We start from the raw sequence: 24,308 nt of genomic DNA on the forward strand, positions 1-24,308 counted from the left end.
CCAGAATGCAATGTAAAATAGGGTGACCAACTGTCTTGGGTGCAAATTTAGGACAGTGAGTGTAAAAATTCAGGACAAAGTCAAAATTCAGGACAAAAATTCAGGACAGGGGGTCAAAATTCAGGACAAAATTTTGGAACAAAAGGTAGGTTTTACAGACACATCAAAGGAGGTCGCGCATAGTATATAAGTAATCCCATATATATCCTAACATATTCATACATTTGCAAACCTATCCATTGTGTATCCTTCCAGCCATCATTTCACTCATCCATCCCTCCATCCACACTTTCACTCATCCATTCACCCACCTTTTCACCCTATCCATCCGTACACTAATCCATCCACTCTTCCATCCAGCCATTTACCCTTTCACCCATCCAGTTATCCTTTCACTTACTCATCCAGTCACTCATCCTTCCACCCATTCACCTTTTCAGCCATCCACCCATCCTCCCTCCATTGACCCTTTCACTTAGCCATCCATCCACCCATCCTTCTACTCCTCCACTGATTAATCCATCGACCCTATCACTCATCAATCCTTTCACTCATCCACCCACCCATTCCCTCACCGATCATCCACCCTTTCACTCATCTATCCATCCTTTCGCTAATTATCCATCTGTTCACCCTTTCAATCATCCATTCAGCAATCCATCCAGCCATCCTTTCACTTACTCACTCGCCCATGTTTTCATATTAATTATGAGCTGAGCCTTTGTCTGCAGAGTTCCAGACAGAAGAGGCCCATGAAGAACCTAACCTCGCTGTAGTTTCTAAAGCAAGGGGTGGGGTGGGGAAGTGTTCACTATGCTCCTGCACATAGGCAATCTGAAAAAGTGAAAGTCATGAGTCATACATGATGCACAGTGCTAGGACGTGATGAAAAAGGGGGAGGGTCTCTCAAAAGGGGGTGTTCGATGTAATTAAGAGCGGTGCTTAAAACACCTAAGCTAAAAATCTGTGTTTAGCATAGTGAGCCGCCAGACTGGTATTTTGCCTCTTCTGTCATTGTACCCAGATAAATAACAAGTAATGTTACACCTACAACAGGCCAGAACTATTGGCTTTGTCAATGGCTGTTAGATGCATAAAATGAAAATGCTGCAACCATGGCTTTGTTGAAAAAATTATTTAAACTGTACTTTTCGAAAGTGATGAGACTGAAAGCACTCTAGCCCGAGCCTCTTCTTTTCAACTTGTTTCACCAGCTTCTTTGAATGAACTGGATTCTGTAGCAGTATTTATTTGCGTGTTTGCACATTCCTATCATCAGGGCCGGTTCTAGGATTTGCGAGGCCCTGGGCTAAAAGGGAACGTGCGAGGCCCCCTCTAATTTACATAAGTGGCACCTTGCAAAGAGACCATTCACAGACACTGTGGGGGCCCCATTGTCCAGCATTTTGGCGCCCCCACAGTTTTAACTTTTACTCCACAAGCATTTCTCATACCTTCATAGGTGTGAGAATTGATTGTGGTCTAAAAGTTAAAACTATGGGGGCGCCAAAATGCTGGACAATGGGCCCCCCACAGTGTCTGTGAATGGTCTCCTTGCAATTGAGGGAGCGTCTCCGTCTCCCTCCCCTATGCCTCCGGACACCATCCATGGGAGGCCCAGGGAGGGGGCCCCCTCCAATGGACCTTAATTGCAGGCGACACCTTTCTTTGTGATAGATCGCCAGGGAAACAACAGGACACATCACCAGTGCGTGGCCCCATGCTGGTGGGCTGAGTGCGAGGCCCTGTGCAGCCGCCCACTCTGCCCATGCCTAGCGCCGGCCCTGCCTATCATCTAACAAAATACGCTGCCCTAGACCGAGGCGGGAGGAGGCCCACCGCATGTAGTAACACCTCAGACGGCCCATTGCTGTTCTGTATGTGGCAATCGCCCTCATACAGAATGACAATGGGGTTGTGGGGCTACTCTTGTGCTCCGAGGTGGAGTGCGAGGCGCCCCGTCAGGAAGGTGAGGCCTCTCACAGGGGAGCAGTGCTGCTCCCTGCAAGGCCAAAATTACGGACAAAAGGCGTCCGTAAAAAGGATCCTCACGGACAACGGACGTGAGGTCCAAATTACGGACGGTCCGTGAAATTTACGGACGGTTGGTCACCCTACTTGTAAAATCGTGACCTGAATCCGAGTTCTGCAAGTCACTGAAAAACAAACATTGCAGCTATGCGCAATGTGTGTACCTGATGATTTGTTGTTTATTCTGGAGGAATCAGTAGATGATACATGTCCTGCCTGGATTGGGAGTAGCAGGATTTAGAGACGGGCTGTAAGGGGAGGACTGACTGGGTGTAGATAGGGGCTGAATGTGTCATTTTTGCCAGGGCTGCTTGAAGGTTCCAATCCGACCCAACTCAAGTTCTGATCACCTTAAGTGTAGTGGTAATGCATAATGATGACACCCCCCCAACACAGAATGTAATCGAACAACCGCCTGAGGGGGGAGGTACTTCATCCAGAGGGGAATCCCCGGTGGAATTTGCTCCCCAAAGCGTCGTACAATGGAAGCAAATCCTAAAATGGATCCACCCGGCCAGCAGCGGACCCTTCGGGATTTTCCCGATCCCGGCTCGCTCCTGCCCAGGGTCACCGGCTGTCCGTGTCGACCTATTGATCGATCCCTCTGCCGGAGATGACCACGGACGCGCCGTGTCTGCGTGATGCAGTGCGCCCACCGGGCCGGAACCGAGGCCGCGCGGCGCTCGGTGGTGAATTTCCATAACGACCTGGAATGCGGAATTACGAGTCACAACTCCTCTCCGGCCCCCGCCTCTCCGCCTCCCCCTCCCTCTTAATTGCCCGCCTTGTACATGGAAACCAGACCAGCCCCGGAGACGCCCGGCCCCCCGCATCCCTTCGCTCGTCCGTGCTTGGGAGCGTTTAAGGCGTCGGAGGTTTACTTTTTGTTCCGTGTCAAAATGAATCCCAGGCTGGTGTGGGAATTGCCTACAAAAGCCGCACGAAACCCTTCTCGCCGCCTCCATGGCCTCTCTGCAGCTTCCATGGCAACCCGCTCTCCCTGGAGAGCCTTCATCCCGTTGCCCTGGAAACACTGTGGTTACGGTTGCCAAGGAAGAGGACCACATCAGCGGCATGAATGGAAGGGCCGCGGGTGACGTCACGGACGTTGCGTAAAAGGGAGGGGGCGCGGGAGTGTTGGGTGAGGTAATGTGCTGTGTCACTCAGCCATTGAAAGAGGAGCCTGGGTAGAGGGGGAGGGGAAGACCTTTGACCTCTGATACCGGGAGGAGGCGGGTGACACCAGACTGGGGGCCACAGTGCGAGCTGCAGTCAGACCGGGAGACACGGGCGAGGCATCTGCGATCAAACACGGGTAGAGACGTACAAAATAACTTGATACGTAGCGTGGTAAAACCAGTGCTTTAAATGGGCCGGTACTGTCCCGTACGGAGTGCTGGCACTTTAATTTTATTTTGAGAGGGAGAGTTCCGGCACTTCTCGAGAGAAATGTAATACTTTTAATTGGAGAGTACCGGCACTTCTCAGAAACAAGTAGATACTCTGGTGCAGAGTCCCGCACTTCTATTTTTCCATTTCTAGCACTGGGTAAAACTACGCCCATCTGCACTACCCTACCAGACCTCTCCCCTCCACTCGGACATATACTCACCTCCACTCGGACATATACTCACCTCCCTGACCTCTGCCTGGCTCTCTCCTCGCCTCACATCTCTGGCATGCTCCCCCAGGCCTGCGCCTCGCCGCCCAGGCTTCTGTGACCCTACAAGGCCTACTCCCTCAGGCCTCTTTCTTCACCCCAGGCCTCTCCTACCTACTACACAAACACAAGGAGATGATGGACGGAGCGCTGAAACTTTTCAGACCCTCACCCCCAGTCACATATCTGGGTTGAATCCATCATCATTCTTTAGCCCACTCTGCCACCCCAGTTCAGACCCAGCTATATGCAAATCAGGCGTGACCCTGTGCCTCATTGGAACAGCCCAGCCGAACTGCCAAGCCATGCCTTCCCTGGACCGGAAACAAGCATCCTGAAACTCCGAAACCGGTCCCAGGATGCTTGTTTCCGGTCCAGGGAGGTCCTGGCCTGGGAGTTTGGGCTGGACTATTCCCATGAGGCATAGGGTCACGCCTGATTTGCATATGGCTGAGTTCAAACTGGAATGGCATGGGAAGCAAAAAGCGATGGAATTAGGCCCAGATCTCTGTACTGGGGGGAATGTATGACATTGTTCTGCGTTCTATCCATCAATTCTTCTTTTTGCATCTCCTACCTACTAGGCCTACTCTCTCAACCTCTCGCTTCACTCTCTGGCCCCTCCTCGTTTCCAGGTATCTCTCTCCTCGCCCTCCCCTCTCTGGTATTCTCTGTGACCTTCCCATCACCCCTGAAACCTCTCCTGGTTCAATAGGCCTCCTCTCCCCTACTCTTACCTACGTCTCTGCTACTACTGCAAAGGCCATGCTACTGGCAATGTGTCGCTCGCAGCACCGCAGAGCCTTGCAGTGCCAGACCAGTACCTCTGCAAAGCCTGCAGGACTGGGACAGGGTCAGTCAACTAGGCCCTGCCAGTGCCCGGGTGACAAGAAGCTCTCTACAAATCTACTGATTGATCGATTGAGAGTCCGTCTGTTCCCTTGCAGCGTCCGCCAGTGCCTCCCTGAGCTCCTACAAGCAGGGGTTTGGCAGGTGTTCACCCCGGTGGGTTGGAATAAAGAGGAAACCTGAAAATTTAATCTGTAAAGCAACAATTTGTCGCCGAAATGCACGCAGGCAGAAGCATTGGCTCCACTCCAGCGCAAACACAATGGCAGAAGGAGAAAGCAAACGCATTAAAAAAGAAGAAATAACAGCTCTGCGGAGGCGTTCACTTTCACCCCTGCATGGTGGTGTGTTGCTGGGGCCTTCCTGGTGGATACCTGTGGGCAGCGTGTGGGCTATCGACAAACCAAGGAAGCCGGACTCAAGATCGCCTGACCTGGGCTTTACCTTCTCACCCTCTTCGAGTGCTGCTGAGAACCTGGAGGACAGCTTTTAGTGAATGCTGACCGCACAACTTGTTGTGGGTTTACAGTACTGTCGTTGTAAATTTATAAATATAGAACTTACTAAACCTGACGAGGCATTGAAGAGTAGCACGCTACTCACATACATGCCAATAGAGCCGATTCAGGCGGGAGACTTACTATTTTTGAAGTAAAAAATAGCTTTATTTTGGCTTTCTCCCGCCTACAATTCCCTCTCCTTCAGTAGAAGTCACAGGGGAAAATACATTCTGCCGACTATTTTCTAAAAATCTCGCACTTTCCTCTTCTAAAATATTGCCATGGATCTACTTTAGAACCCAAGATTAGTAGTTAGTGGGTTAGCGCAACCTCCTCTTTGTTTTTTCTTGTGCATTAGTTGTGTTAGGTTTGTGCTCTTGATTTCATGCGTGTTTAGTAGAGTTTGGAGTAGGGATGGAATGATAGGAATGGGTTAGAAAATAAAGACTTTGACTTGGTGGGAAGGGGTGACCCTTGCTTACCTATTAAGAACACTCCACAGTGAATATCCTATACAAGATTTCCCTCCGTCAGTTAATACTCTGCAGCCGCATCTCCTGGCAGACGCTGCCTTCAGCCCGATGTTGCCTGCCTACCCTGCACAGCCGCTGATGGATGAGCGGCTGCAGCATGAAGCTGGTTCCTCACTGCTTCGTTTTGAAACAGTGCGTCGAAAGCAGATCCATCCACCCACTCAGTGGAATCTTGCCGCTCGATAATGCCTTCAGCGAGACATGGTTCTGAAGCCACTCAGAATTATTTCCTTGGCTTTGAATTTGGACTTGGCAGTATAGAACACTTTGGTATCTTTAGGCATTACTGTGCAGTAAATACGAAACACAAATATTTTTTGGAATATTTAACATTTTACTTTTTTTTATTTGTCTTAATACATTTTTTACTTTAAATATAATGTTTTTTTTGTAAATCTTGTATATTGGAGTAGACATTTTATATATTTTACTATTACATTTCTAGACCAGCATTTGCAATGTAATAGGTCTCGCATTACTGATAGTTTGAGGTATTGGCGTTTCAAATAACAATGTAACGCCAGTAGCTCATACTTTCAGTAGTGCGAGATGTAGTGCACTGCATGCGTAGTGAGCCTGGACCCAGCATTGTATGTCTCAGTTTAGTACCGCAAGCTGCTCCTAGAGGGCCCCAGTGAGCAAGGCACCAGCACTGAATGTCTAGGTGCAGTACCGGAAGCTGCTTCTAGAGGTCCCTAGTGAGCAAGGCACCAGCACTGCATGTCTACAAAGTTGAAGATATTGGTGTTATAAATGGCAAAGTATTTTACCTAGCCATGCTGCAGCGTGCAGTACCATATGTGGCCAAAAGGGGGCCCTCTTTTGGTCACATATGGTACTGCACCCTGCAGAAGATATTGTAAATCCACCCTACCCATAATGCATTGCATGCAAAACAGTACTACGAGTACATTCAAAAAGCTATGCAGTAGTTTTGAAATGTGACACAAATATTACATTCATTTAGGAATAGGTTGTACTCTGTGTAGAGCTGATGAAGGGAAATGTATAGACGGCCTCATATAAATGTGAGATGTTCTAGTGAGTGAAGTAACCGCTGCCAGCCCATTTTAGGACCAAGTGTGTGTCCTGCCTGAAGCCATTTAAGAAAATAGTGCCTTGAGGCTGTAATTAAAATCTAGGGAGTAACAACACATATAATAGGGCGTGTCCTCATGGGAGGTTACAAGAAGAGACAAGGCGGTATTAAGGAGGGACTACTAAGTCTTTTGACCAATGAAAAGCACCATTTACAAAGGATTGGTACAGGAGGCAATTAAAAAGATGGGCGGAAAGTGGGTGGGCATAAATCCCATATCTTGAATGCAGCATGTCTCAAAGAGACCGCGCAAGCGCTGCCTAGGAAAGATCTAAAAACGGAAATCCACTGGAGAACACGTTCGCATTTTAGCTGGAGCTGCTCAGAGTTGAACTTCAGACTGCATATTTCCTGGGGGTGGTTTGCACAGGGACATGTCCCAAAAGATTAGCGCGCTGAATTATTTTGTTTTAAGTGACATCATTTATAGCAAGTTTTTTGAAGTAATTATTTTTTCCCTGTAATGTTTTATTTATAGTGTTGCGCTTATTAACGTACATTAAACCCGTCCTGGGGTTTTGGATCAGGAAAATAATTTTCAGGTGCCAATGGAAATTTAGAATTGCGTTTTGACACTTAAACGCTACACTTCGAAAAGTATAGGATCTAACAATATGCTAGACCAGGAGTTCTTTTGACTTCTGGGTCTTTTTAGAAAATGTATGTATTTTGACATATAATTTACTGGGGAAGGTGGGGATTCTAACCTGAGGAAAAGTTTGTCTCAAAACCTTTCCTCGTTGCTGCTGTCTTTGACGGATCATGACATTCTTCACTGAAGGTCACATGTATGTTGTACCACAAATAGTTCAAAAAAATGAAATATTTGTAAATTCCCATCTCACCACTAATTTGTTATGTTATGTTATGTTATTTTTATACTTCTATAGCGCACGGCCACTCCACGGAGTATCCCGGCGCTTATTTCTAATAACTTTGGATATTGAAGACGCTGTGCAGAGGATGAAAGGAATACAGAATTCCAGTTGGAAAAATGTGTATTTTTCCCAAAAACTATTCAAGGTTTTTTCTTACATAAGTGTAGCAGTCTTTAAAACAAAGTCGTATTCAATTCACATTGTCAACAGTAGAATATCAACGTGAGCTTCCTCTTAGGAAATGTGAAATTGATTGTTTTGTGGCCAAGCATTGTTATTCAGCGGTTAAAATCCAGCTTCTCTGCATTGATTTACCTATTGAATGTGGCGTTCATCCTTTGGGTATGCTCCTGTAAGATGTGAGGCAGCAGGCAGAGCATCTGGGGACTGGCGTGGTTGGGGCCACCTGCTCGGAGAGCCAATATTTCTGATTGTAGGGTCTTTGTGGTTTCTCAAAGCGAGGATATCTTTGGAGCACACTTGGTTCTTCTGGTCTAGCGTCTTTTGTTCTGTCTGCCTTCCCAGGAGCTCAGAAAGAGCAGAACAGGCCCTCCATCCTGGCACTGCTTGGCTCCATAGTGCGCAACGCTGATAGCGGAGCATGTTTGATGCGTTGTGCAGTGCCTGCATTCTACGCAGAATCCATAGAGTGAGCCAAGGCAGCACTCAATCGCAAGTAAACCAGGGGTCTTGTAGCTTTGTCCTCTGCCCCTACTCTGGCCTTCCCTGGGCTCGAGCCAGTGTTGAATCCATGCGAATGGATGGAGGGCAGGCTGGACTGTATATAATATAATATATTATAATATAGCTCATAAAGCGCACAGCTACCCCCAACGGGAGTGTCCCGGCACTAAGTGGAGACCGGGGAAGCAGGATGTTTAGCAGAATAAGGCCTGCGTGAATCAACGGGAGGTTAAAAAGCCATGTTTTTAGCAGCTTCCAGAAGCTAGATTCTGAAGTGGCCTTTCTGATTTGTACGGGTAGGGCATTCCAGAGAACCGTGGTTTTAACGGAGAATGAGCATGTGTCCTGGTGCCCTCCGCTCCCAGGGTTTCTGTGTGGCCGCAGCAGTTGATGGAAGGGGAGAGGACAGGCGTCTCTTCTCAAAGGGAGAAGGCCGGAGTGTAAAACATGATGTTGGGTCCTCTTGTACTGCCACCCACCTTATATGTCCCTCCTCTCTCTCCGTAGGCAAACTCTCCTCCCATCATCGTGAATGCGGATACGTTGGAAGCGCCGGCATATGTGAGTATGGAGCGCATCTCATGGGGTGGGACGTGTGTTGGAAGGATCTGTAGGAATAACCAGACTTCCCCTCTGCTTCCCTGCAGGTGAATGGGACCGAAGGCGAGATGGAGTACGAGGAGATCACACTAGAGCGGGTAAGCTCATCCTCTTTGGGCTCTGGCTGAGGGCTTCTGGTCTTGGAGAAGTCTTAGGGGTTGAGGGGGGTGAGGGAGAGGTGTTCAGTTAGTGGCACATTTTCCAAATCCCCAAACACTGTCCCAGCAGGGAATCCATCCCAAAGAGAGGTCTCAGTCTTGGAGACTGAGGACACTTCAGTATTCCACATTCATTCAATCCTGAACCTCTTCACTCACTCTTCACTGGTGGGTCCCAGTCCTGGAGTTACATTCTGCATTGCTCCAAAAAAGGGCCCCAGTCTTTTTGTAACATCCCTCACACAAATGCACTGCTCCATCAGTGGGTTCCATCTTGGGAGTATGAAACTTCCCAAATGTGCATTGCTCCATCAGTGGGCCACAGTCCTTTAGTACCAACGCCCCTACACACACATTTACTGCTTACCAGTGGACCATAGCTTTGAAGTAACAACCCTCACTCACATGAATTGTTCCGCCATCAGCCCAGTCTTGTACTAGCAGCTCTCACAGACATGCACTTCACCAATGGGCCTCAGCCCTGTTGTAAAAACCCTCATATATTTGTACAGCTCCTGCAATGGGCCACAACTCTGGAGTATCAACTGCCCCACAGGTGTACAGATCCATCAATGGCCCTAGCCCTGGGGCATCAACCATCCCACAGGTGTACAGATACATCAATGGCCCCCGCCCTGGAGCATCAACCGTCCCACAGGTGTACAGATCCATCAATGGCCCCCGCCCTGGAGCATCAACCGTCCCACAGGTGTTCAGATACATCAATGACCCCAGCCCTGGAGCATCAACCATCCCACAGGTGGACAGATAGATCAATGGCCCCAGCCCTGGAGCATGAACCGTCCCACAGGTTTACAGATAAATCAATGGCCCCAGCCCTGGAGCATCAACCGTCCCACAGGTGTACAGATATATCAATGGCCCCAGCCCTGGAGCATCAACCGTCCCACAGGTGTACAGATACATCAATGGGCCCAGCCCTGATGCAACAACCATCCCAGGGGGTGTACAGATACATCAATGGCCCCATCCCTGGAGCATCAAACGTCCCACAGGAGTACAGATCCCTCAATGGCCCCAGCCCTGATGCAACAACCATCCAAGGGGTGTGCAGATACACCAATGGGCCACAAATCAGGAGCATCAACCGTCCCACAGGTGTGCAGATACATCAATGGGCCACAACTCTGGAGCATCAACCGTCCCACAGGTGTGCAGATACACCAATGGGCCCAGCCCTTGGGCATCAACCGTCCCACAGGTGTACAGATAGATCAATGACCCCAGGCCTGGAGCATCAACCGTCCCACAAGTGTGGAGATACTTCAATGACCCTATTCCTGGAGTATCAACCATCCCACAGGTGTACAGATGCATCAATGACCCCAGACCTGGAGCATCAACCGTCCCACGGGTGTGCAGATACTTCAATGACCCTAGCCCTGGAGCATCGACCGCCCACAGTTCTGGAGATATATCAATGGCCCCAGCCCTGGAGCATCAACCGTCCCACAGGTGTACAGATACATCAATGCCTCAGCCCTGCAGCATCAACCGTCCCACAGGTGTAGATTCATCAATGGCCCCAGCCCTGGAGCATCATCCGTCCCACAGGTGTGCAGATACATCAATGACCCCAGCCCTGGAGCATTGACCGTCCCAAAGGTCTGGAGATACATCAATGGCCCCAGTCTTGGAGCATCAACCATCCCACAGGTGTACAGATTCATCAATGGCCCCAGCCCTGTGGCATCAACCATCCCACAAGTGTGGAGATACATCAATGGCCCCAGCCCTGGAGCATCAACCGTCCCTCAAGTGTGGAGATACATCAATGGCCCCAGCCCTGGAGCATCAACCGTCCTACAGGTGTACAGATACATCAATGACCCTAGCCCTGGAGCATCGACCGTCCCACAGGTCTGGAGAAACATGAATGGCCCCAGCCTTAGAGCATCACCCATCCCACAGGTGTACAGATTCATCAGTGGCCCCAGCCCTGATGCAACAACCATCCCAGGGGTGTACAGATACATCAATGGGCCACAACTCTGGAGCATCAACCAGCCAGATACACCAATGGGCCCAGCCCTTAGGCATCAACCGTCCCACAGGTGTACAGATACTTTAATGGGCCCCAGCCCTGGAGCATCAACCGTACCACAGGTCTGGAGATACATCAATGACCCCCGCCCTGGAGCATCAACAGTCCCACAGTTGTACAGATACATCAATGGCCCCAGCCCTAGGCCATCAACCGTCCCACGGGGGTACAAATATATCAATAGCCCCAACCCTAGAGCATCAGCCGTCCCACAGGTCTGGAGATGCATCAATGGCCCCAGCCCTGGAGCATCAACCGTCCCACAGGTGTACAGATACACCAATGGGCCACAACTCTGGAGTTTCAACCGCTCCACATGTGTTCTGCTCCATAAGTGCACCACTGTCCTTTAGTAACAACACTCTAAAGTGTACATCCCCTGTAATGAAACCCTCACAAGCACACTGCTCTACTAATGGGCCCCAGTCCTTTAGTTCCGCATTCACAGACATGCACAGCTCCACAGGTGAACCGATACATCAATGACCCCAGCCCTGGAGCATTGGAGCCCAGCCTGGGGGGGTCGTCATCACTTACACATATACACAGACATGCACAATACGTCTGCAATGGGCCTCAGCTCTATTGTAACAAACCATACTCACACACACCAGCCCCCCCTCGCCCCCCCAAGAGGGCTTGGCTATGGAAGGAACCTGTCTTGTGGAAATGTGCACACAGCTCCAGCTGCAGGCCACAGCCCTGGAGTAATAAACCCCACACACCCCAGTGCATCTAGCCTACAAGAACAACCCTTGCGCCCACATACAACGCTAGACCACCGGGCCCAACCACACACCGAGCTGTGCAGCCCTCTGGATAGATTCTTGTCCACCTTGCTCCAGGGTTGAGGGGGGTTCAGTACCCATGTTCATGTTTGATGGTGCTTCTGCAATCCTGCACACGCGCCCCATTCCTCGTTCCTCCGCATAAGTCTCAGTATGTTTATTTTAGAAGCACAAACCAACACCTGCTGCCATCTCTCACTTGCTTCTCTTTACCCACCTCTGCAGGGTAACTCTGGTTTGGGGTTCAGTATCGCTGGCGGCACCGACAACCCCCACATTGGCGACGACCCCAGCATCTTCATCACCAAAATCATCCCTGGAGGGGCAGCGGCTCAGGACGGCAGACTACGGTGAGAACCCTGTGCTCCTTCCCCCAAGCATGCAGACAGTGCTTATTTTGTAAAAGAATAGGTGCCGGGCCAGCATGCAGCTCAGAAGGCCATGGCAGACCCTGCCGAAGGCCAGGGCAGGAGATCCCAAGTCGGTTGATTTCCATCGGCCACCCTACACCCTCTGTCCACTTCTCTCATTCAGGTTCTTTTGCATCCATGCCTTCTCCATTTGTCACTGTGGCCTACACCCCTGGGTGCTGTCAGGTGCTTTGGAGACAGCACCTCTAATGGATGTCCACTCCCAGAGTGGAGTGAATTTTAATCCTCATGATGGGTCCAGAATGTGTGGCGGGAGGATCCAGGAAGTAAATAGTCCTTTTGGAATTTATTTTTCTTTTGTTTTTCTGTTTCCTTTGTGTTTGTGTTATTTTTTTCCTTCAATAATTTGTTCCCTTTCTCTAATCATCTTGGTTTTCTCTACATCAGTCTCTTTGCACTCAGCCAATGCCTACATCCTTACTGTATTCAATGTCCCCACTTCCTTCCACTGCCTCTCTCTGTGAGCTCAGATCTTTCAAGTTTCTTGGGCCTCATTTTTAGGTCGCACCTGCCAGACAGTGCAAGCTGTCTGGTTTTGAAAGACGTTTTGTGGGCTTACCAAGGACATACAGGGTTTACAGGCTTACCTTTACTTACCATTGGCTGGTTTTACTGTCACTCTCATTTGCTAACTTTCTATTTGTCAACTTTCCTTATTTAGCCTGTCCATCTAGTTTGTCCTTCTAATCAGCATAGCCTCTTTCCCATATCTTTGATTGGCTGGATTCTAATCTTCCTTTGCTCATTCTTAGCGTTTTCTTTTTGCACTCAATGAGTGAATATGTTTTCCAGCTGTCTTCCTTGTCTGCTTTTCTCCCCTCCATCTTTCTCTCACCCATGTCTTTCTCTCCCCCCCACTCATACTTTTGGTACTCTCTCTCTCAAACGCCCCCCCCCCATGCTGTTCTCCCACCAGTGTTGCTTCTCCCCCCCACCGGCTCTGTCGTTTGCACAGGTAGGAGGACGAACAATGAAGGACCTTGTTGGTGAATTCTGTTCGGGACTCCAGGGTGTTTATGACGTTCTGGTGGTTGACCGGCAGCTGAGAAGCACAGTCACATAAGGAGGCAGTGGTCCTCTTCATCTGTGATCAGGAGGGCATGGTCTACCATGTGTGACATGGCAGTCTTTGTACGACCGTGAGATCTGAAGCCAGAATGATAGTCTTGCAGGAGACGGTTAGCATTAATATGATCTTGCAATTGAACATAGGCCGCTTTTTTTAATGAGCTTGCAGATGAATGGTCGGTGAGAGATGGGCCGATCGTTCGCAAGGTTATCCAGGTGCTGGGTACATTTCTTCAGGAGTGGGAGCATCCGGCCTGTCTCAAGAGCTTCTTGAGTGAAGGAGGCATTGTTGCTCCTGTGGCATAAGTGGGCATGCTGGCATCTAAGAGCTTTCATGGCTTTTACTTGTTCTATATCTGGACTGAAGAAGAACAAAACACCTCAGCAGTCGCATCCTCCTCTACAAGTAGCTGCGTATTAGCCTAGGGTTGATGCAAACTTACTTGGCGGTAAACATCTGACAACAAAAGTCTTGTTAGTATAACCTTAAGTACATAGGATGATTGTTCTTCCTATATTGAGAGCTCAAGAACCAACTTAAACCATTTTTTTCAGATAATTGATAAATTAATTTGAGGTCCACTGATAATATTTAAGTTGCCATGTTCGCTTGAAGGTTGTGTTTGGTGTTATTTTCATGTCATTATACAATAAAGGTGAACTTCTCCTTTGTAACGGTGTGTTCTATTTGCCTTTATCGCCTTGAGAACACTCTTAGAGTAGCATGGCACTTGTTTACCATTAATAAATATGAAATATAATGATTTTTTGTTCCCATTCCTTCCAGGGTGAATGACAGCATCCTATTTGTAAACGATGCTGACGTGCGGGAAGTGACGCACAGCACGGCGGTTGAAGCACTCAAAGACGCAGGCTCTATCGTGCGGCTCTACGTCATGCGGCGGAAACCGGTGTCCGAGAAGATCATGGAGATCAAGCTCATCAAAGGGCCGAAAGGTATGGTGACCATGGTCTGGGGTGGAGAGCAATGTGGTGTGGGAATAACAAAGGTGCCAGGACCCCATAGGGCCGGGGGCTCAGCAGTGTGAGGACTTCAGAGATGTCGGGTGGCCTCAGAGTCCAAGGACGGGGGGCCTGGAGATGAAGGGCCAAGGATGGAGGGCCTGGAGTCCAGACAAGTGTCCATTCCAGGGGTGCAGGGCCAAAGGTGTGGGGACCCAAGGGGTGTAGGGCTGCCACAGAGTCCAAGGAACCTTGGGATCCCGGGGCATGGAGTACTGGGCATCCAGGCCAGTTCTTCCTGTTTCCCAGAGATTTCTTGGGTCCGGATGACCTGGTGGCTACAGATGGGAGGACTCCACTTCATAGAAGCAGGGTCTCTAGGTACACGGAGAGGCCATCGGTTCAAGACTACTAGAGAGACAAAGGGCCCCTCAAACCCAGCGATATAGGATCTCGCGAAGGTGTAGGGCTTCCAGAGAGGAGGACATGGAGGCTCATTGGAGGGCCAGAAGGCCATGGAGAACAAAAAGTATGAGGGATGCGAGTGGTCTCTTAAGTTGAGATAGAGTTCAGAGCTGTGCAGAGGCCAGCGATACAGAGAAGCCCGCAAGTAATTTAGGATATAGGGTACCAGAGGTTCGATGCTTCATAGGCCGAGGCACAAAAGGGCAATCACAAGTCTGTACACTATCGCAGTGCTTCCCAAACTTTTTAGAGCAACCCAATTTTTAGAACAACAAAGCTTTGCGACTCACCATTCCTTTAAAGGACATGAGGCGGGGCAATTTCTGAACGTGACTGAAGTATTGTATGGCGGTATATTTTCAGTTATAGAACGCACACTTTGCATTGAAATGGCCACTTAATTTGCACAGACGTACAGTTTCAGTGATAAAAATTATCCGGCATATAAATGACAATGTGGGGAAATCAGGCTCCTGTGAATATTTATCATTTGTGCATCCCAATTAAAGTGTCGTGACTTGTTTTAAAATCTCATTAAAATCTGCTTCCATCGCACTTCAGAATTACAAAAAATGTGATTAATTTTTGCTTTCCTAACTGCTGAATGTGTGCAGTTCATTTGCAGGCATTTACATTTTGTTGTACAACCAAAAGACATCCTACAGCCTTTCCTTTCACGTTCCCTGTACCTCTGCAAGAATGTCACATAATTCACTTTAAAACCCCCTCTCACTTCTTTGCAGTCCGAGAAAGAAGAGCTAATCCCCATGTTAAAAAACATGAGCAGCAATTTGTCAGAAGACATAGCCTGACATTTGACCTCTGTCTTTGAAGTACCAGAAAACGTGACAAAACAAATGCAGGATTTAAACGCATCTTTATTTATTGCTCAGACTTTCCCTACCCACCAAAAATCAGCTCGTGACCCACTGTCGGGAAACACTGCACTAGAGATTAGAAGTCACAGAGGTGCAGTTGTATTGAGAGGTTAGAGGTCAAGGTTTTCAAGGGCCCAGAGGTGCAGTGGTGGTCAGAGGTGAAAGGTCGAAGGTGTACAGGACACAGAGGTGCAGTGTGAGAGGTGAGGAGTCCAGGGTGTACAGAGCCCAGTGGTAGGCAGATGTGAGGGCACAGAAGTAGGCGTATGTGAGGGTCAAGGGTGTACAGAGCCCTGAGGTAGGCAGATGTTTTGGTCAAGGGTGAGCAGGGCCCAGAGGTAGGTAGACGCGAGAGTCCAGGGTGTACTTGGCCCATAGGTAGGCAGATGTGAAGGTCAAGGGTGTACCTGGCCCAGAGGTAGGCAGATGTCAGGGTCAAGGGTGTACAGGGTCCAGAGGTAGGCAGATGTGAGGGTCAAGGTTTTTACAGGGGCCAGAGGTAGGCAGATGCGAGGGTTAAGTATGCACATGGCCCAGAGGTAGGCAGATATGGGGGTCAAGGGTGTACATGGCCCAGAGGTAGGCAGATATGAGGGTCAAGGGTGTACATGGCCCAGAGGTAGGCAGATGTGAGGGTCAAGGGTGTACAGGGCCCAGAGGTAGGCAGATGTGAGGGTCAAGGGTGAGCAGGGCCCAGAGGTAAGCAGATGTGAGGGTCATGGGTGTACATGGCACAGAGGTAGGCAGATGTGAGGCTCAAGGGCATACAGGACACAGAGTCCCAGGGGTAATGAGAGCTGGGGGATCAATGCTGTATAGGGCAGTGGGAGTCAAGAGGATGGATCAAGGTTGTCCTGGCTCAGAGGCGCGGTGATAGAGGTGGGGTCAGGAGCTCAGAGATGCACATGGCCAGAAGTGTAAGGGCTGCTGAGGTCCAGAGGACAGACTGTTCTTTCAACTCTTCTCTCTTTCTCATCCACCGCCATCCTAGGCCTTGGGTTCAGCATCGCTGGGGGTGTTGGCAATCAGCACATTCCTGGAGACAACAGCATCTACGTGACCAAGATCATCGAGGGAGGGGCAGCACACAAGGACTGCCGGCTGCAGATTGGGGACAAGATCTTAGCTGTGAGTATCCCAGCTCGAGCTATCCATTGCACCACCTTTCCACCCTGCAACCAAATAAGTAAATTACTTATAGGGTCAGTCCTGGGTCTCCCTCCGGTTCATCCTTACCATAATCCTTCTGTGCATCCATATTTTAATTCCTGTAGTAAACCATCTATTCATACACCTGTCAAGTCATCGCTCTTTAGTTTTTTGACCAGTCACCCATCCATTCTTTTAATCGAACATCCGTTCTTCCATACATCACCCATCTAATCATCCATCCAAATGAGATACCTACTCATTCAGGCACTCGCCCACCTTTTCAATAACTCCCTCACACAGACTGATACTTTATCTATTTGCCCCCCTGTTCATGTATCCAGCTGCCCAGCTGTGTATCCAGCTGCCAACCTGTGTATCCAGCTGGTCCTCCCTCTGTTCTTTCATGCAATCACCCTCCTTTTCAATCATGCAGACACCCATATGTTCATTCACCCAGTCACATATTTGTTCTGAATTGTACTAGTCCTCATGTTAAATCCATATAGGCATTCATGGGTTCATTCATACAGGCAACTGCATGTTTATCATCAGAATCACTCACCAGTTCCTCCTTCCAGTTGCCATTGCTTCATTCACCCGTTCATCCATCCAATCACCCATTGCTTCACTCATTCAGTCACTTGTTCATGCTCTCTATTCCAGCCATCTTTTCATTCATTCAATCTGCTATCTGTTCATTCAGTTGCCCATATTTGTATTCACCTAGCCCTTCATTCCCTCATATGTGTATATGGTACTTCTTCTACAGTACAAACCTAGACAAAATGCAGCGGAACGTTGTATATGGTCAAAGGCAGGCATAAAGTCAACGCGTGATGGGAGAGAAAGCTGGGTTATGAACAGTTAATGTATTTTGATGTAGTATTCTTTAAAGTGGTGACTCTTCAACCATTTCCTACATTGGAGCAGCGTTGGGGCGTCCTGATGGATTTGAGGATGTTGTTCCAGATCCTAGGTGCATAGATGGAAAAGGTCTGCTGTTTTGTTTTTTGTTTTAACACGTCTTAGCCTGCAGTCTGATGGTGCCCTGGCTGCGGGTGTGCCGAGAACCACCAAGGATGGTAGGCTTCTCGGCAAGATAAGTGGGGGTGCTGTTCTAGTGGCTTTGTAAATGAAGCAGTCAGTTTTTCAAGATGGTGCCGGCCATAGGATCCAATAGAGCATCATATAGATTGAGCAAATTGATTACATTTCTTTTGGCTCTGGATGAGACTGGCTTTGGCATTTAGGAGGCCCTCATAGGATGCCAGTGTGGCGACTAGGCTGCAGTGGAGTATAGGAGTACCACCGTCGAGGTGCGGCAGTACGGGGACCTGAACAGCAGTACTGACGTTCCTTTCTGTTAGAAACAAGTTGGCTTTCTTTGTAGAAGAGCCAGTACTAGGCGTCTCTGTATTTCGTCAGTGTGCTCCTTGAGGGTGAGGTTGGTGTCCAGGGTGAATCCCAGTGAATTGGCATTCCATGAATATTGAGATCGGAAGCCATCAAGGTTCACAGCAGAGACTGGTTCGTACTGTTCCTTGTTTGTTGCTTTGGCAAATAACAGCGGTTCTGTCTTGGTTGGGTTGAGCTTCAGGAATGCGCTGGGATTCCAGTTCTGGATGATGTGCCGGCAGTGTTTGCGGCGTTGAATGTCGGATGGAACGGAGACTTCAGGGTAGAGTTGTGTGTCTTTGGCATGCTGATGAATCTTGATGCTGTTCTCTATGAGCCGAGCACCAAGCCGCTCCATATAGATGCTGAAGATGACAAGAGACCGAATGGAACCTTGAGGGACTCCACATGTGATGGGGATCCTTTGTGACATTGAGGTACCCATGTGAGTAAACTGGTGTTGGATGGAAAGGAAGGAGGAGAACTAGTGGAGGACATTGTTGGTGAATCCCATTTGAGACTCCAATGTGCATATGTTCCCTTCTCTGATTCGTCCAGCATCCATCCATTCTTGAACTCTGCTGTTTGCTCAGTCCTTATTGGGAGTCAGCTGAGACCGCCACTGAGCCTCAGTGCTGCCCAACAGTGGTTCTAAATTGCAACCGGGGCCTTCTCTGATTTAAAAATACTTAGAACAGTCAATGTATCCCTTTTATTAGTAGTTGCTAGGGTATGATTAAAAACACAAATAGATTGAGGTAAACTAAAGGATATATTTATGCTATTACCCTATCAAGTTTGTCGACATGTTTCAGCTCCCCAAAACACCTCTAAAGGTTGAGGGCTTTCATCAGGACAAACAAATGCCCCAGAAAAATGGTTTGGTTACTAACTGTCCAGCTTCCCTAATTGAGGTTGGACAAACACACATGCAGCACACAAATCCATGCATTTTAAATGCTTACTAGCCCATTTAATAACAGGAATGTTTAAACTTGATTCCTGTAAGGAGAACCACAACATTATGTGTCACAGGTACATACGTCTGGGTGAACTCAACATCCACAGCGAGTTTGATGCTTATTCCTTATGTGATCATTGAAAGTCAAATGATTCTCCTTTATTTCAGCACCTGTGTCATTCCTCTATTAGTGAAATATATAATTGATTCATATCTCAGGTGTAACTCGTGGTTTCAAGTTGTGAACAAACACATAGTTGTGTCAAAGCCAATGGCATCTATGTGGATCAGACACGGAGACGTACAACACATTATAGTGTAATGACACACATAACACGAAATTGACCATGGCCTTTTCGTGCCCTGTTAGGACATCTCCTAAGGCAGCATGGGAGGAGGAGGGGGATTCCCTCCTGTAGTCATACACTGTGAGAAGAGTATTCACGACATATAGAGTATAAAATGTCTGAAACAACACGCACATGTATGAATCAGTGCTGCCTTTTTCAGTTACATGACTTCTCTGTGCTTGCAATTACATGTACAGGTATGAAGCCATAGTGACCGCGTGTGTTACATTACATATCTGTGCGTTTGGAGCAACTCGTACAGGTATGAAACCATATTGACAAGGAGTACCATGACTTATTTGTGCTCTTGCAGCAACACATACAGGTATGAAGTCCTACTGTCCAGGTCTGCCTTGACCAATCTGTCCTCGTATAGCACCACATACAAGTATGAAAGCCATACTGCCCAGGTGTGCCATGATTCACCGGTGCATTTACAGAAGCACATACATGTATGAGCCTGTACTGTACCAGTGTGACATGACTCACCTCTGCAGCCATAGCAATACATGAAGCCTGACCGCCCGTGTGCCATGCCTCACGTCTGAAGTTACAGCAACATTTGCAAGTATAAGGCTATACTGTTCTGGTGTGCCATTAGTCATGGATGCATTTACAGCAGCAGGTACATGTATGAAGCTGTACTTACGCCATGTGCCTCGACTAATCATGGAGTTTCTGAAGCACGCACAGGTATGTGATGATACTAGCTTATGCAGAGTGTGGAACACTCACCTTTGCATTTGTGTAAGTTTGTCTCTCTTCCCTGCAGGTAAATAATGTCAGCCTGGAGGACGTGATGCACGAGGACGCAGTCGCAGCGCTGAAAAATACCTCAGACGTGGTGTACCTGAAGGTGGCCAAGCCTACAAACCTTTACTTGAATGACTCGTACGCCCCACCCGACATCACCACCTGTGAGTAAAACAGCCTCAGTGTGGTGACACAGCCCCACTCTCTGTGCCCAACTCGCCTTTCTCACCCAGGGGTCTCCTCACACACTCTCTCTTGTCTTTCATAGCTCAAAACCTACTGGTTTTCAAACCATCATCCTACCTTTCCCCCAATTTACCTTTCTATCCTCCTCTTGGGCCTGTGCGCCAATCGTTGGCAAACAAGGCGTCACAACGGCTGGTGGGGACAAACATAGGTAGAGAACACAGGATGTGAGGTGTAGCCATAGATGAGGCATCAGAACTCTGACACAGGTTGGCATGTGGCAGGGAGGTGAACATGTGGGCACCTATGGGAAGTATGTAACGAGCCGATGGACAAGGGCCAGCTTGGTGCCATCGGAACGAAGGCAAACACTGTGCCAAGGCAGTTTGGAGATGTATGTCAGCTGTCTTCTCTTGCGTTTCAGCAGTTTTTACCCTTAAGGTACCCTGTCAGCATTTTTCACTTTCTTGCACCCCACCCTCTAGAGACCCTAAGGGTGCCAACGTCACTGTCCCCCCATTCCTCCCCAGCTAGCCCTGGACTGCTGCTGGGGTACCCAAAGTGTCCCTCACTGTGTCTTTGATCCTACCAGGACCAGTCTTGGGTAGAGTACCTGGTTGTGCAATTTTACTGTACTCGAAGATTGAAATGTAAGGATCCCCATATGTGCAATCCATGCTTTTCCTTTTAAATTGGCCATTTGTTCTGCCTGAGTGCATGGTAATCATTCCTCGCTGTATGATCTGCATTTATGGTTTTTCACGAGTAGAGCGTGAATCCGGTGTACAAGTGCCCCTTCCTTCCTCCCTGTACCTCTGTCGAGCCGGCATGCCTTTATATGGAGCTACTTCCCACTGCCTGGCAACATGATGAACTACACAAAATTCTCCACTGACTCACCGCCCTCAAGGTTTTGTGTAGAGAAGCCAATGAAAAGGCTCTTGTTTGAATCCAGGTGATTCAGATTGATGACTTGGTTTATGGTTTGGGTTAAGGTAACCGTAGTGTTAGGAATAGTTTACAGTGAGAGTTAAAATCAAGGTCATTTAAAGAGTGATAGTGAGCCCTGGTTTCAGAACTCAGACCAGGGATGCGTTTAGGATTAGGGCAAGGTTTAGAGTTTGGTTAATGTTTAGGATGATGGTCACAGTTGAGGTAGGAGTAACATCAGGTTTATGGCTTGGAGATTGGGTGAGAGCGAGTAGGAGATGGTTTTTGCTGCAGAGGAATTGTGTGGCAGGTGTGTTAGGACAAACAAAATAACAGTGATTGAAGAACTCCTGGAGGGTTGTCATTGTGGCGAGTAGAGGGGCCACAGAAAGGATCTTCTCTGTAATAACAGAGGTCCCCAGCAGGGGTAGAGGAGAAGCTGGAGGATAAGATGAAGGACAGGGTGAAGATTCAGCAAAGGAACGGGTTAAGCATGGGTTTAGAGCTAGGTCAAAGGTTATAGTCATAGTAAGGTGAGATAAGAAAGGGTAAGTGGCAACTTTGGAGGGAAAGGCTGGTTTGGGGTAATGCTAATGGTCGAGGTTAGTTCAGGGTCGGGTTGGTGAGGCTCAGGTTAGTTAGGGAAAGTGTGCTGAAGGTCAAGAGTTCAAACCCCGCCAATGAAGACTCCACCTTCCACCCTTGTGTAGATTGGTAAATGGAGTATGGTAAATCTGGTAATGAGAACACCTGTCATGTGCAGTCTTTAGAAATGTCAGTAGAGCAGTGTGTAGAACTATGTAAAACACATTATTATTATTATTATTATTATTAGGACTGTAGAACTAGTTTTCAAAGTCAGGGTCAAGGTTTCGTTTACGCACACTGCTCCGGTGCAGCACACTGGAGCCAGTGCATAAGAGAGAAGCTGAAAAATGCACTCCTTTACGGAAGGGCTTTTTTAGTTCTGGCTCGACGGCACAGCCGTCGGCAAGACATATTGTTACCCGTTCTTTGAAACATCCATAGGGTGGGCTTTGGCTCCACCCAGAGAGTATTTCCTTGTCACCGCTTGCTCTTGGCGGGTTGGTTGGTGTATCATCGCCCCTTCCAGGATGTTCTTCCATTGCAATGCATGAGAGACTATTTTACATCTCAAAAGTACACTCAACCATCACATTGCTTATAGCAATAAATCCTTATTGCTTACAAAAAGCAATCTTTGTTTGTTCCAGTATTACCAACACGGTAGGCTTTAATGTGATAAAATGTATTTGTGAAAGCAACTCGCGTAAACAGCATTTGAGAGTCGCACAATAACGCCAGACCTATTGACTTTGCCTTTGGTTATTCCTGTAGCCTCCTCCGCCCCTTCCCTCCATCGTTCCCTCCCTTCCTACCCCTTCTGGCCTCCCACCATTGTTATTTCTCTGGTCACCTCCTCTTATATTTGTCCTTGCTTAGGCACAAACCTAATTCTGAGTACCACAGTAGGCAAATTCATAGAACAGGCTATAATGAAACTCTTGTATCTTGCATTTATGTGGTTTGAAACCCTCCAGGTGCCAGGAGGTTGCTGTGACATTGCATACTCTTTATTGTCATGGAGCCGAGAGAGCCCCCGGTATCATCGATACATTCACGTTACCCACGCGCTCCCGCTTGACTGGACCTTAAAGTAAATGTGATCTTGCATGATATTACTGCATTTACTGGTGTCTTCATTACTCATACCTTTCAACTGAGCAAAAATGAGCTAACGATTCCTAAACTGGGCCAACTCTAAACGAAGGCGCGCGCTAACAATGGATACAGTGTGCACTAACAACCCTCCCCAATCCAATGAGGCTATTGATCTCACTTCGGTCCACAATAACATTCTCGCAAATGTGGTCGATCGTATTGACTTTTTAAAAGAGTTAGCGGCTGAGAAACTGGCTGGAAAAACAGCAGCGGGAGAGAGACCAGAGGCTTCATTCGCTAGCGTGGAGCAGCCGTAGCAGACTACTTGACGTACGTCTCACTCCATTCCCGGTAGCACAGGCCCAGCTCCAGGTCTTACCAGCCAGAGGCTATGGTGAATACACGGAGCAACCAACACAAACGCATTACAGTCGAGAAATAATAAACCCATCTAGTATTCATGAAAACAGTAAAACTGTTGGGATCCTTAAAACCCAAGAAGATTTGATGTGAAAACTGTGAAATGAATAATAATATAATCTTATTAGTTTTGGAACAAGATATTGGGGCCCATTTGTGAATGGTTTTTAGTGGGGGCTCATGCTAGTGTCGGAAGATGCTAGAAGAAGTCAAAAAATTAGGAATTGAATCAACTGGGATGTAAGTCTATTTGGCCAACTGATATTAGGGTTCGGGTATCATTAAAAAAGTTAACTTGAGACTTCAGAGGTATGCCGGAGCTCTAATCTTCCCCAAATAAGTAGCGATCACAGGCTATGTCTGAAGCTGGTTCCATAACCTCAAATCTGCCCAGCGGTAAAGTTCGCCAAAGATGTCTTGCAATAAAGAAAAAGCAGAAAGTGGTGTCTCTGGAGACATGCAGTCTCTAGTCAACGCCCACATGAGGGGAAGTCTCAGTAAGTTATCAGACAGACTGCTTTTCTGTGAAAACTCGAATGCAGCATGAGCAATTCACAAACAATGTAAAATTTGGAGTCCGAGGCAATGGATCGGCTCAATGGTAGCTCACCGCGAAGGGTTCCGGCCAAGCTACTGAGATAGTCAACTCAGTATGTGAGGTCCTGAAAGCCACACTGTAGTCTGTCCCCGTTGGATCATCTTCAGATGCTGTATCCGATGAAGCGGGGTTGACCTCTGCATGCCTTGAGCTGTTGGTCTTCGTCAATTATCTGGAAGATCCCAGGAATCTTTTGTGAATTCCATGATAGTCAGATCAGAATTTTACTC

The 24,308-nt window shown here is 48.1% G+C and overlaps 1 protein-coding gene across 4 annotated transcripts in view; it reads left to right on the forward strand.

Annotated features, from left to right (window-relative positions):
* The window catches only part of DLG4 (discs large MAGUK scaffold protein 4), a 704,738-nt gene that overhangs the window by 625,338 nt on the left and 55,092 nt on the right, over positions 1-24,308 (forward strand). For all 4 annotated transcript variants that reach the window (XM_086946105.1, XM_086946107.1, XM_086946106.1 and 1 more), the window contains 6 exons: positions 8,742-8,795; positions 8,882-8,932; positions 12,071-12,195; positions 14,132-14,301; positions 16,642-16,778; positions 20,281-20,425. In XM_086946105.1, the coding sequence (XP_086802231.1) occupies positions 8,742-8,795; positions 8,882-8,932; positions 12,071-12,195; positions 14,132-14,301; positions 16,642-16,778; positions 20,281-20,425 (682 nt within the window). The remainder of the gene's footprint in view (positions 1-8,741; positions 8,796-8,881; positions 8,933-12,070; positions 12,196-14,131; positions 14,302-16,641; positions 16,779-20,280; positions 20,426-24,308) is intronic.

Source organism: Lissotriton vulgaris, chromosome 12 (assembly GCF_964263255.1).
Source record: "Lissotriton vulgaris chromosome 12, aLisVul1.2, whole genome shotgun sequence".
NCBI classification, from domain to species: domain Eukaryota; kingdom Metazoa; phylum Chordata; class Amphibia; order Caudata; family Salamandridae; genus Lissotriton; species Lissotriton vulgaris.